Below are 13,639 nucleotides of genomic sequence, written 5' to 3'. Positions count from 1 at the left end.
GGATATCAAACAAGGGATAAGAAATTTTATTTAATGTTATTGAAAAAACAATTTTTGCCAAAAACTTTTCCAATCTATCATTATATATATTTGTACAATTTCAAGATTAAGTGAAAAAAAAATTATTATAACTACACAAATTAAATAAGAGTAAATTAGTAAACGAACAAAACAAAACTTTCTCAATAAACAAACAATATTATATAATTGGAATAAGAAAATAAAGAAAATCAGCCTATATAAATAGAACGGAGAGTATATACTTTACTATACCAATAATGCTATTTATAGTCAACGATGGTTGTAATCATCCAACGTGACATTTTAAGTGACATATTTTTAATAATTTAAAAAAAAAAGAAAAGAAATAACTTTTAATAATGCCATACCACGTAACTTTTAATAAAAGGAATGCTTATTATCAAAAAACAAATGCATACTTAACTATACCCATAAATTGCAGGTCAACATAGCAATATGTCATAAACCCAGACAAATATTTGCAATTACATAAAACAAACCATCATTGTGTTATATATCACTTAAAGAGGGCCTAAACAAAACCAGAGAACATGAAAAATGAATATCCATAAACACAAGGACTAAAGGTATAAGGCCAGATAAGAACCCGACTGTGGCTCCAAGCATTGACTCGCAAAAATTCCATACAGCTTTATGCCTGCAACGGAGAAATGTCAGAATGAGAGAACAAATCAAAACACAAAGCTGAAAGCAAATTGTTGGAAGCCATATTTGACGACTACTTTCTGTAACAATAATGCATGATTGTACACTTGCCTTGTTTGCAATGTTATTGGAGAGCCAATCGAGCCCCTCGTAAAGCCCTTCTCCGGATGTAGCACAAGTACTCTGGATGTACCTGGGAAGAGAGAGCAACCGAGTCGTAAAATAATAATAAATGGTATATCCAAAGACAGAGGTTTAAAAACACCGATATGGCGATATCACCTAAGTTAAAGCATTGTTTCAATTTTATCACCGAACCCTTTTTATTCCAAATTAGTCGCCGACTTTTGAATTTTTTTTTTCCGTTTAGACACAGTGTCTGCTAAATTAATAGAAGTGCTAATGTGGCATTAAAATTCAGCTAGTGCGTTGTTTTTATAATACAGCTGGACAAGAACGTGTCCTGTTAGACTAGTTGCGCATTCGTCGTGTGCTTTTTCAGATACAAAAAGTAAGATGTGCATAAGAAACCAAAAATCTTAATCTTCTTTGCCAACCCCCATCTGCCCCCTTCACTCCACCAACATTGTCATCACAACTGCTGGCATGCGAGCATTTCTATTAGTTTAGCAGATGGAGGTAGGCAGAGGCCTAAATTGAAAGGTGAAAGGAAGTTCAGTGACTAATTTGGAACAATAGAAAGTACAATGACCAAAGTGAAACGACACAATAAGTTGGGTGGCTTATAGTGCTTCACCCAAGAACAGACTATGAAGGAAGAAGATTAAGAAGTTTACCAGTGACGCTGCCTGAGTGAGTGTAGCCCAAGCTTGTCAGTTATTTCAGCCGCGTTCATTGCATTAGGAAGATCTTGTTTGTTGGCAAATACAAGTAATACTGCATCTCTTAGCTCATCCTGAAGCAAGCAATAAAAATATTCCAGCCAACTGGTCAATATATTGTTTTTACCTTACGTGCATAACTAGGAAAAGCTTTTGAACCGAGAGTTGGAATATTGGGATATCCCACCACTTCAGCCCATTTTGATATTAAAAATAAAAAATAAAAAATTTCCTTTTTTCCTTTTTACTGTTTTGCCAAACATTTATCACATAATCATCTGAATTATTTCATGCGTTTGATCTTTACAAGACACATAATACATCCATGCATGTGAATCATTACCGTTATCATGCAGTTTATCGGACACTACCAATGTCACTACTATTATCTAGTAATGATTTTAGAGAGGGCCTTATTTTAAAGGTTAGTCGTATTGCTTGTTTAATAAATAATTACTCTGTGAAGAATTGAGTTTTATCAAGAAAAAGATGATCCATTTTTCTTTCTTTCTTTCTTTTTTTTTTTTTTTTTTTTTTTGCAAAAGTAATCAATCTCCTAACTCAGCCTAAGAGATCTTCTATTTTTTTACTAATAATTCTCATCTATTTTTTCACTGATATATCTCATCTACTTTTCGCTGATATTTCTCATCAAGAAATAGTTTCAAGCATTGTATGCCCAATATTATTTATAAGAAATTATAAAGCCTTAGAAGTTAGAAGTGTAAAAATAAACAGGGTTAAAAATATATATAAATAAATAAACTTGTTACCTCATTCAACATCCTATGCAACTCATCTCTTGCCTCCACAACACGGTCCCTGTCATTGCTATCCACCACAAATATGAGACCCTGTGTGTTTTGGAAGTAGTGCCTCCACAATGGACGAATCTGCAAACAATGTGGATGAATTAGTTAAAATGACTACTTCAAGAAACTCTACCAAGGGCAAGATAAAAGGATACAGGAATCCTTTCTAGGCTTGTACAGCTCCAATAGTGAGGATCACCGAAGGTGAGAGGAGAAGGGGAAAAGTTGATCATACCAAAGTATAGAACCCTGATTTTAACTTGCTGTATTTTGACAAAGGCATAGTTATAGATCAACAATGGGATAGACATACAAAATTTCCCTACCTTGTCCTGACCACCAACATCCCAAACCGTGAAGCTAATATTCTTGTACTCGACAGTCTCAACATTAAAACCTGCAGAAAAATAACAAAGCCCCACAAATCAAAATTATGCACATTCGGCTCATAATCGAGAAAAAGGCTCAGCTTTAACAAGTACATTGTAGCACAGAATACCACATCCAAAAAACACAATAATTGAAAGAAACAGAGCTGTTAAATTTGCAGAGCATTACCGATGGTAGGAATGGTAGTGACAATCTCTCCAAGCTTGAGCTTGTACAGAATGGTGGTCTTACCAGCAGCATCCAGACCAACCATCAGAATACGCATCTCCTTCTTGGCAAAAAGCCGGCTAAACAGCTTTGTGAATGTCAGCCCCATTTGCCTTCTTGCTTTAGATCCCTGCACATTATCATGCCTAATCAGCATTACATGAACACCTACAGGCTACAGCTACACATTTTTTATTGTATTCACATATAATCTATTGGGTCAACACATAAAATACAGGTGCCATGAAACCATGGTTCACATTATTGCACCACTTCTTTGCCAATCTAGATATTCATAAAAACAAAATTGTGTCTAGTCCAATTAAAGTCTAGGCCAATTAAAAATCATATAATACAATGATATAGTTACAGATGCAATGAATTATTCCATATTATCTGACTGAGTTATTTCATAACCTTACTTTTGGTCTGTACAAATTATCCATTAAACAACTCCTTTGGTTATACAATTGGAATATCAGAATAGGGGCTTCTCATGAATCACATGACAGACACTACCACGATCATCATTGTATGAATTACATTGCCCCCATCAATGTTACAAATATACACCAATGAATCTACATCTAGAAGCTTTTTGGTGAATTATGTTTTATACATATACATTGAATAACATTACATGCATATCATACCAAAAAACTCTGTAGATACACGTGAATTTAAATGTAACTGCACGTTGATGAATAACAGTATACACGTCAAGCATCATTACATCGCCTCAAGCAATTAAGGCTTTGTTTGTCTACCATTTTTCCACATTCTACCACATTATTTTTTCTACTTTCAACCACACATTCTTCATTGAAATAATATTACACGTAAATCAAATATTTTTCCTTCTTTTTTTACCACGCATTTCAACATCAAACACTATTCCACAATACATTACTCACAAATAATGGGGCACAAACAAGCACTAACTATTTTCAAACCATGAGGTCAAATCATGTCCATTGGCATTGGCCACTAGTTAATTTCATATGCATGTGATTCTCATATGAAATCAATCCATAGTATATACATGATATTCAATCACGTGTAGAGGCAATGACAGCGTTGCAACCAAATAACATCGGGAAGATGCCTGGAATTCGTAATTAATAACATTATAAACCATTTTCAAATAAAATTGAACCAAATCATATAGATCCAAGAAAAATAAAATAAAATAAAAATATAGTGTGAAATAGGCGACGTTTCATTTGTTTAGGCGTGGACACATATCCGTCAATAAATTTTAATTTTAAAATATGGTAACAGCCCTTGTTTGGTTTGCATAATTTTCAAAATATATTTTTTTAATCTTATTTTTAATCTTACATTTTTTAATAAAATAATATTAAATGTAAATTTAAAATCTTTTTCTTAATTTTTAATCACACTTTTTTCATTAAAATACTATTTCAAAATGCATTTTGTTGAAAAAATTAAGCTCAAATAGGCTCTTATTTTTATATATTGTTTACTTGGGAGTTATATTCGCATTTAGTTGATGAATAGTATATATAAAGGTATTAAATGATATATATTGAGTTGAGTATGATTCAATTTGTTTTAAAATATTTAGGCTCGAGACAAGTTGAACACGCACGAGCCACTCGCTTATCGGTTCTTTTTTGATCGAGTATCACACTTTTCATCTTATTACTACAAGTATAATGAAGACGTAAGAAAATTGTAAACGTAGGAAAATGTAAACATTAGAAATTATAAATTTGTAAATCCTCATTTATCTACGTATGAAATTAATAGCTACATGAATGAATGTTTAGATACAATATTTTTAAAAACAATCAAGTATCAACATGAAGTAATAAATATAAAAGTTAGTGCACCAAACAGTTCATGAATTTTATAGTTATTGAAAATATTCAGAAATTACACTAGTCATCTTATCTCGTATTTGGTAATCAACATATTGTTAGGCATTCAAGTACATTAGAGTCTCAAATATGTTTTCTTTCAACCAACTTCTTCCGTCGGACAAATTCCTGCCATCTGCAATAAATGTTGCCTTCGATGCTATAGCTGACATCGAAGGCATTAGCAGGTTACATGCCATCAAAAATAATATTGAATATTGTTTATCATTTATTCTCCATCATTCAAGAATATCAAAATTATTTATCTTTTCTCAATTTAAAACACTAAGAATGTGAATCGCCCCTATGGGGATCTCATTTTGTGGTCTACTAGCATCACTAGAAAATGGGTAGACGATAACCTTCAGACAGTCGCCATACTTAAATAGGCCCATACGTCATTGTCGAGGAATGACGAAATAATAGAAGATGGTGATAGAAGATCATGACTTTAGAGGTGCCTAGTTGGCTAGGGGTGATTCTATTCTATGTTGGGGACTCATGTTAATACAGTGTAATATAGAAATTTCTATGATTAACAATTCTTCGTGGTCTAGCCATATCTTTTTGTTCTTAGTTCCCACATAGGACGCCAGCTGATGTTATATGGTTTAGTCACTCTTTAGTCATTGCTCAACCAAATTCTTATTAGGAAGGTTCTTTCCTCATGCCAACCAAGATATATCAGGCAATGTTTCCAAGCAATCCTAATGCTTGGAAGGATGGACGGTTTCATCCCTCTTGTCCAGCTGACGTAAGAAGTAGAATAATAAGGATAATACGTATAAAGAGATTCAATGAAAGAAGCTCCGGCGAGCGTACCTGAGCTCTACTTCTTTGGTGGAGCTCAATCACGAATGCTGGAGTTCAATCAAAATATGATCTAGCTCGACCTGGGTTTTTCCAAGCTTGACCTAGGTGGTCGAGTTCGGGTAAATAGGGGCGCCTTCGATCACATGGTAGATCCTAATTGAGGATATTAAGGCTTGATCATTGGGTTGGACCTTCCAATATATACTTGATGATGTAGGATTTTACGACTATTTGAGGTGGCCAATTTTTTTGTGAACAATCATCATGATTAGCCCAAAAAGATACTATCGTCATGTGAATTTAGCTCCTGTTTGGTCCAGCTATTTTCAGATTATAAATTGTAGATATCACAAAATATATAGTTATAAGTGGATTAAAATTGTGGGCTCAATGAGATGTGATAAAAATGAAATTTGACCAGTTTATAATTTCAAAAATGTTGTACCAAACAAGGGCTTTAGGAAATTTGGTAGTTTCCTTCAATTTAATCTTATAGCGCTGCATAATATGTTGAGAGATATGTTAGAATTTTTCTAGCAAGAAGCTAGTAGATCAAGTTTCCAATGTATAATAAATTATGAAATTGTTTGTATTTGTTTGGATTTATTTATAAGATGCTAACATTATAATACGATCGAAATAAGTTATTGATAAAAGAGTCGTAATTGTAAATCCTACAAAATAAGTGCTTAAAATTAAAATTTGACTTTGACCGTGATTATAATCAAATCCAAACAAACACTTATTTTGATCAAGTCAATTCACTTGGGCCAAAAGAGTTCATTTTGACAATCTTTGAGTAATTAGGTTTGCATATTATATTTAGAGAAAGGTTAATTTCACCAATGGACTTGCATTTATTGTCAACTTGGCCATTGAACCTTAATTTATTTTTGACCGATCATCAAACTTTATAAAATGTGTAAGTTAGGCCACTGACAAATGGTTTGTGTTGACCTTGTTTTCAATTAGAGTGATGTGGATAGCAGATACAGGGCTCACTCGTGTACATGTAAGCAAATTTCAACATGTATGGACAGGATGCCAATCGATAATACTCCGAATTTGGATGTGGGAGAAACTTAATATCACGAGACAAATATATTTGGGCTCTAGCAATATATTTTGAGAATGATTGTATGATATTAACCAATCGTCAACAACTCGACTAAAGCTAGATAATCTTAACTCAAGCAAACAAGTGTATGAAAATAGGTAAAATGAGAAGAAAAAGGGTAGCGTCAAGTAGTTTTGGTTGCATTATCCCTTTCCAATGATACATAGAGGGAGTATTTATAGTGTTACACATGGAATGATGCCCAATGGATGAATATACACGTGGCTTCATCTCGTGAATCGAAGCATCGGATCTTAGACATTAATTCAAACTTACTAGCCTGTTATGCATTTAATGCTCCCACGGATGGCAGCCATCCTACAACATAAACTGACATGACTTTAGACATTCCACTCATTCCAAAGGTCCTATCAATTATTCCAAAAGGATCATACATAGATTCAAGATCTTCACGTGGGGGTCATCATTTGAGTTTCGACTTTAACCTTTGTTGAACTTCATTGCTTCGACAGGGAGACTTCGGAGTTTCATCATAAACACGAAAACACTTAGGTAATTATAGCTTCGGCGCTTCGAATTATAGACTCCAATAATCTACGTGGCCAAGGGCTTCAGGGGGTCGGTCATATGGAGCCTTCTTGGCAAGGTGTAATAATAATCCCCCGAGTCCAAATATGGTTATTTATATCATTCGTGAATTTCATTATTAAGTATTATATTTTGGGCTAGTTTTTCTGTCACGGTTAAATTTTTGACAAACACATATTCCCGAAGTCCAACTATAGAAATTTATATTATGATTGGAATTTAAAGTTAACTTGGTTCTTGTATGTCGTCCTACTCTTATGCAGTGCTAAATTGTTGAAATTTCTCTTTTCAATAGAAGTTGAAATTTATTGGAGCCGAAGCAAGAATGTGCCGAATTGTCAAATTGTCGAGGCTCCTTTGTTTTGATAGAAGTGACATTGATAATGGTGCCAATGATTTGATGTTTTTGCAGGTTACCAAGAAAAAATAGCCAAGGCATTATGACTTTCGATACACGCATGGCTATTACATTTAATTCGCAATGATGACCACGTTGCAGTGTTTTGGGGTTGACGCACTGAGGCACATAGGTGAAGAACACGCATCAATCTAAGGCATTGACAAAAGAAACCGTTCAAATTCAACGCCTCAAATGTAACCAAGAATGGACGCTTCAGATGGATTAGATTTTTATCCAACGGGTGTGATTCTTCTATCCCTTATATATAAGTTAAAAGCTTGCAATTATCTTGATCTTTACTTTTGTGAAAATTTTCAAACTCTCGAGTATTTCCTAGACTCTTTACTCAATCTGTGTTCTTCGGCGATATCATATTTCTATAAATTCCTTTGACTTGGGTAATTTCTTATGAGACATTTTCCCTACCATTTCCACCTTATCTTTCAATGGCATCTGGGTCGAATGTAAGTAGTGCTAGGGTAACAATCGCTAGGGCCAACGAAGAGGCTATGCCTGTTGTTATCCACTAACATCCGCTTTAAACTATTGCGAGCCTCCACAACCTTTACGACAACAGCGTCACAATGGAGAAGTGGACACTCTTAGAATCCTCTCATGTGAAGGAAATGGGGGTGGTTGATTTCCTTGAGAACCACTACCCACTACATAGCTAGTTAATGGTGTGAGAATTCGAAACGTCCTAATACCTGCTTCAACTTTTAAAGTTACCAAGTTTACGTTCTTGATTACTTATTAGTTTGACCTTATGTGCGGAATTTACTAATTAAAGAAAACACGTCACTTTTAATTAGTTTCTAGATGATTAATCATAGAAGTCAATTTGCCCTATGTTTGAATCAATTGTGATTATGTGGCTGGAAAGTAATGGTTTTGAGTATGAAATTTGTTTCCATTGTCAACAAAAAAAATAATAAATAAAATTATTTATCTTTTGATGTTCGTTTGGCTTTGTTTTATATGAAAATTGTCAGTAAAATGAAAATATTTGTTTACAATAATTCTTAGAATTTATTTCCATTGCCAAAAAAAAGATTAAAAAATTAAAAAATCGTTACAGTAATTGGGAATTCCAATTCTCACCATTTTGGTGAGAATTCCCATTCTATGATTTCATGGAAAATGCTGATGTGGCAAAAAAGTGAGAATTTTAATTCTATGGAAAATTTTGGACAATCAAACAACCAAAAGTTAGAAAATGGAATTCAATTTTCCATGGAAAAAGTGGAGCAATCACACACTACCTTAGTTGTTTTGAGATGTCGTTATGTATTTCTCAATGTGGATTCGTTTATTCTAGACTGCATATTTAAATCGAGCAACGACTGATGGAAATATGTTGTTCAAAGTCAATAAACATGTGTATGAAATGGAATGAACAAAACAAAATGGAGACCCAAATTTTGGTCCATGCGACCCGAGAATTTGGGGACGATCACAAGGTAAACCACCATGTAGTCGCATGGTACATTAAAAGTGACCGTTGGAGGCCGTTTTCCAGTTAGTTTTTTGGCAGCATTTTTTTTTTTTTTTTTAATCCAAGGGTCTTCAGTTTCCAGGGCACGTGTTGTTAGTATCTGCCCAATCTACTGAATTAATTCAAAGGTTATCATAAAACATCTGGGGAATTTCAATTCAGATCACGATGGATGTGTTCTTATGTTGTAGAGAGTTTAGGGTGTTACAGAATAGTGCTCGTGATGGAGATTCAGTTCCCAAGGCATGGCATCAGTTTCTTCAGACAATGTAACTTTATTTCATGAAATTTCAAGAATATTTCTCATCACAATCCATGAATTGAATGGTTCAATTTGTCAGGAAGAAGTTGAATAAGTTAATAATCAATTGTGTTATAACTTTCAAGTATCTCAGCTTTATATCAATTTCAGTCTTTCTCCATTTATAGATACAATCAAAGCCTTGAGCACATACAAGCTGGTTTTTGCAAAGAGAACACGGGTGGATAATAGAAGAAGAATCTAATGGGTTTTCAAGAATGTATTGAATTAAATGATGAAGATGATAAAATACATTTGAGAGCCTCTCGGTTTTCTTTTCCGGTTCCTTTGCCTCCCACACACAGATCAGTACAATAGCTTGGTTACCAAACATGTCAATCGGTGCATTCCATGAGGTTAGCAATTTAGTATCTCTTAATAAAACAAATCATAACTTCCCAAAGCCCTGCATATGCTATCAAGGCTTTACATGTTCTCTGATAAATTGCTCCAACTGAGATATGTCACCTGTCAAACCGGATGCTTCTGCAATTGTTACTTTATTATGGCACTGAGAAAACCCAAAGGCTTCTCCAGGTACCCCGAGTGTATTCTCATTAGCAATGTCTGCTGTAGATAGTGTGGTTCTTGATATGCGAAGCTTATCACTAAATGAAAAGAGCAGGCAGCAATTCAATTTACGGAGTTAGGATTAACAGTGATAATCGGTATACTAGTACATTAGCCAACACTTAATCATTGAATAACAGCATATTGTGTAAGGTAACTTAAAATTCATTTACAACGGGATGAGAATAATGCCATACAAATGGTTGAAAAGTATGAGATACGAAGAAGATCAGATGAAATCTAATGTCAACCATCAAATTTGATTTCTGAAATCAACAACATGACTAAGATCGTCTAAAGCATAAAAGTAATAGTTACCTTTTTGTTTCGAGTACATTAGCCAACACTTAATCATTGAATAACAGCATATTGTGTAAGGTAACTTAAAATTCATTTACAACGGGATGAGAATAATGCCATACAAATGGTTGAAAAGTATGAGATACGAAGAAGATCAGATGAAATCTAATGTCAACCATCAAATTTGATTTCTGAAATCAACAACATGACTAAGATCGTCTAAAGCATAAAAGTAATAGTTACCTTTTTGTTTCCAAGGTTAATAACTAAGTTATTTCTACTTTATTAAACAAATTAATAAAGCATTTATTCATAAGTAACTTTTTTAAGCTTAGCCAAAGAAGCTCCTTATGAAACTTCTTTTCCCATTCAGATGGTCATCCTTTCATTTTATATCAATCCATGTTAGTGTTCCCATAAGAACTCACTTGATGATATAATGCCTCTAAATGAAGAGTTCACAAATGTGACTAGTTCTAATTTTATCCTTTTCCATTTCTTAAAAAACGTATATTTTGACGTTATTGTTTCACATGCCTATTAAATTCATGTATTACTTCTTGCTGAGCTGCATCCTTATATATCATTACTGATCATATCGTTCCCCTATAAAATTTTCCTTACAATCTTGTAGCTGTGATTACAAAGAATCCAAAATCAAACCCTCCACTTAGTCCAACCTGATTTTTCATGTCATAGAAAATCATCTTCAACCTCTGTTTTTCTTGTACCTCAAAAGATTCAATAATTCTGCAATGGAGAAAAGATGTTACTTTTTCATTTTCATCTTTCCCTACTGTTATATTTTTTCCCTTGTAACAATTTGGCTTGTTTTTCTTCCGTTAAAGTACCTTTTCCACCTTTCTCTAATCTCCTTGTTAGCACTCGGCATCCTATTACTTCTAATGTGCCTAATATCACTAAAAACACAATGACCCATCCTATTCCTCCTAGCACTAGCCTCATTCTATAAATTAAATATGGTTGCATTCGTCATTCTATCTATGAATGCTCGTAGTAACCTTTTTATGTTGGAATATCTATTACACTATGAAAAATAAAAATCTTCATTTTTTGTGAAATATAATCGGCAACAAAGCTAGAAACTAACTGTATCAAAATGGATTGTATGTATGGAAGAGGTGACAATTTAATTACCGAAAGCAAAATCGTGTATAAAATGCTCCTCACGTTTCCTTTTCCAGCCGTTTTCTGATAAAACCCTTTTTGTGTGCAGTAACTTTATCCACCTTGTTGCAAAGGAGTAATAGTGGAATCTTTTCCTTCACTACATTTGCCTTAGTCAAAATATCATATGGTACCTTTAGCACAAAATAAACAAGAGAGTTAGAGTCAATGCGTTAAGTATCTGTACTCACGTGGGGTGTAGAGAGGTTGTATATGTGCACATGCATGCTTGAATCAAGGTACAGATAGTATGTACTCTGAAGCAGCACGGCAATTTGGCAAAACTTCCACAGCATCCACCACAAAAACAATTGCCGCTGCTTGAGGCAAGAAGTCATCTTGTTTAGGTCGAAGACGGGAATGTCCAGGAACATCAACAAGATGAACAGGCCTTAATTTATCCTTCTGTAATGCAAGCAAAATCAGGTTCAGCTACGCTAATCTTTCAATTAACTTGAGAAAGAAAGGGTCATAGGAGAAATGAAATTAATGTTTATTTTATTTTATTTTTTATTTTTTTGATAACTATGGGTATCTGGGTCAGTTCACGCGCACCTCGACTAATTCCACAGGGTCCGAAAGTTTACAACCCGGTACTCATCTCAATAGCCTGACCATTGAGCTACCCCTCAGGATTAAAATTAATGTCTTATGCTACTCTAGTCTTAAAAGACGTAATGCAACGTAAATTCCTCAAATTTTGTGCAAGAATAAACATCCTTTTTACTGAACCGGAGCAATCCTCTATGCATGTAAGCATGCTTGCCAAAGAAATATCTATATATGACTCTTGCCACCAAATAGAGTGCAACACCTTGGTTGTTTGGGAGTGTAGCACAAAAGTACCTTCATTTGGTTCTATTGATGTCACAATACCCTGATGAGAGGAGCCATCTCGAAGCTGAATCAAAAACATTGTTTTATACATATACATTGAATAACATTACATGCATATCATACCAAAAAACTCTGTAGATACACGTGAATTTAAATGTAACTGCACGTTGATGAATAACAGTATACACGTCAAGCATCATTACATCGCCTCAAGCAATTAAGGCTTTGTTTGTCTACCATTTTTCCACATTCTACCACATTATTTTTTCTACTTTCAACCACACATTCTTCATTGAAATAATATTACACGTAAATCAAATACTTTTCCTTCTTTTTTTACCACGCATTTCAACATCAAACACTTCCACAATACATTACTCACAAATAATGGGGCACAAACAAGCACTAACTATTTTCAAACCATGAGGTCAAATCATGTCCATTGGCATTGGCCACTAGTTAATTTCATATGCATGTGATTCTCATATGAAATCAATCCATAGTATATACATGATATTCAATCACGTGTAGAGGCAATGACAGCGTTGCAACCAAATAACATCGGGAAGATGCCTGGAATTCGTAATTAATAACATTATAAACCATTTTCAAATAAAATTGAACCAAATCATATAGATCCAAGAAAAATAAAATAAAATAAAATAAAATTCCAATTGTACATTCTGGAATTAGTTTTTTAAAATTTAACAGTTACATGGATATATGAATACAAAAAACTAGATGAAGAAATCTTCAGATCAGATCAGAACACGAAACAAAAATGCACAAATTTCAATATCACAACCTTAAATCCGCCAAATATTAGCTCAAACCGAATAGAGAATCTCATTATTTTACATATCTGAATTCCAAAAAAAAAATCATAATTCAACATTAAAATTAAAAAAATTTTAAAAAAAGAAAAAAAAAGAAAGAAAGAAAAGCCGCACATCGATCACCAGGTATCTCAACCCGAAAACAACAAAATTTCGAATCGAAACACTAATTTCCGCCAAAAAAATACATCCAAAGAAGAAAATCACATCACAAATTTGTCTGAGGTGCAAATATATGTATGCAGTATACAAGGCCACATATAATTGAGGTGAATTGTACCTGAGAGACAGATCTGGTGAAACGTTAGAGACGGTGCTTGCCTGAGATTATAAGTGACTATCGCAGGAGAAAAGGAAATTAAACGTCTTTGGCTGAATGAGAAATTTATTATTGTGCACAATTGACTAGCAG

General features: G+C 33.8%; 1 protein-coding gene across 1 annotated transcript; it reads right to left on the bottom strand.

Annotated features, from left to right (window-relative positions):
* Positions 1 to 418: 418 nt before the first annotated feature.
* On the bottom strand, positions 419 to 13,639 carry LOC111395421 (ADP-ribosylation factor 2). The gene is made up of 7 exons (XM_023021404.1): positions 13,508 to 13,639; positions 2,900 to 3,068; positions 2,668 to 2,738; positions 2,303 to 2,422; positions 1,485 to 1,603; positions 799 to 880; positions 419 to 679 (listed from the first exon to the last, which is right to left on the bottom strand). The coding sequence occupies exons 2-7, from the start codon at positions 3,045 to 3,047 to the stop codon at positions 674 to 676; spliced, it is 546 nt and encodes a 181-aa protein (XP_022877172.1). The 5' UTR covers positions 3,048 to 3,068; positions 13,508 to 13,639; the 3' UTR covers positions 419 to 673.

The sequence above is a fragment of the Olea europaea genome, chromosome 1, assembly GCF_002742605.1.
Source record: "Olea europaea var. sylvestris chromosome 1, O_europaea_v1, whole genome shotgun sequence".
NCBI lineage: Eukaryota > Viridiplantae > Streptophyta > Magnoliopsida > Lamiales > Oleaceae > Olea > Olea europaea.
The sequence above is the reverse complement of the archived record's forward strand: the minus strand, read 5'-3'. Positions and strand labels throughout refer to the sequence as shown.

What these genes read in the sequence shown, in the direction of transcription:
- LOC111395421 (XM_023021404.1), bottom strand. Translation starts at nt 3,047, where the DNA reads ATGGGGCTGACATTCACAAAGCTGTTTAGCCGGCTTTTTGCCAAGAAG. An exon ending in ATGTTGGTGGTCAGGACAAG is followed by an intron (nt 2,423 to 2,667) that starts GTAGGGAAATTT and finishes CATTGTTTGCAG; the next exon opens with ATTCGTCCATTGTGGAGGCA. An exon ending in TGCATAGGATGTTGAATGAG is followed by an intron (nt 1,604 to 2,302) that starts GTAACAAGTTTA and finishes TGCTTGCTTCAG; the next exon opens with GATGAGCTAAGAGATGCAGT.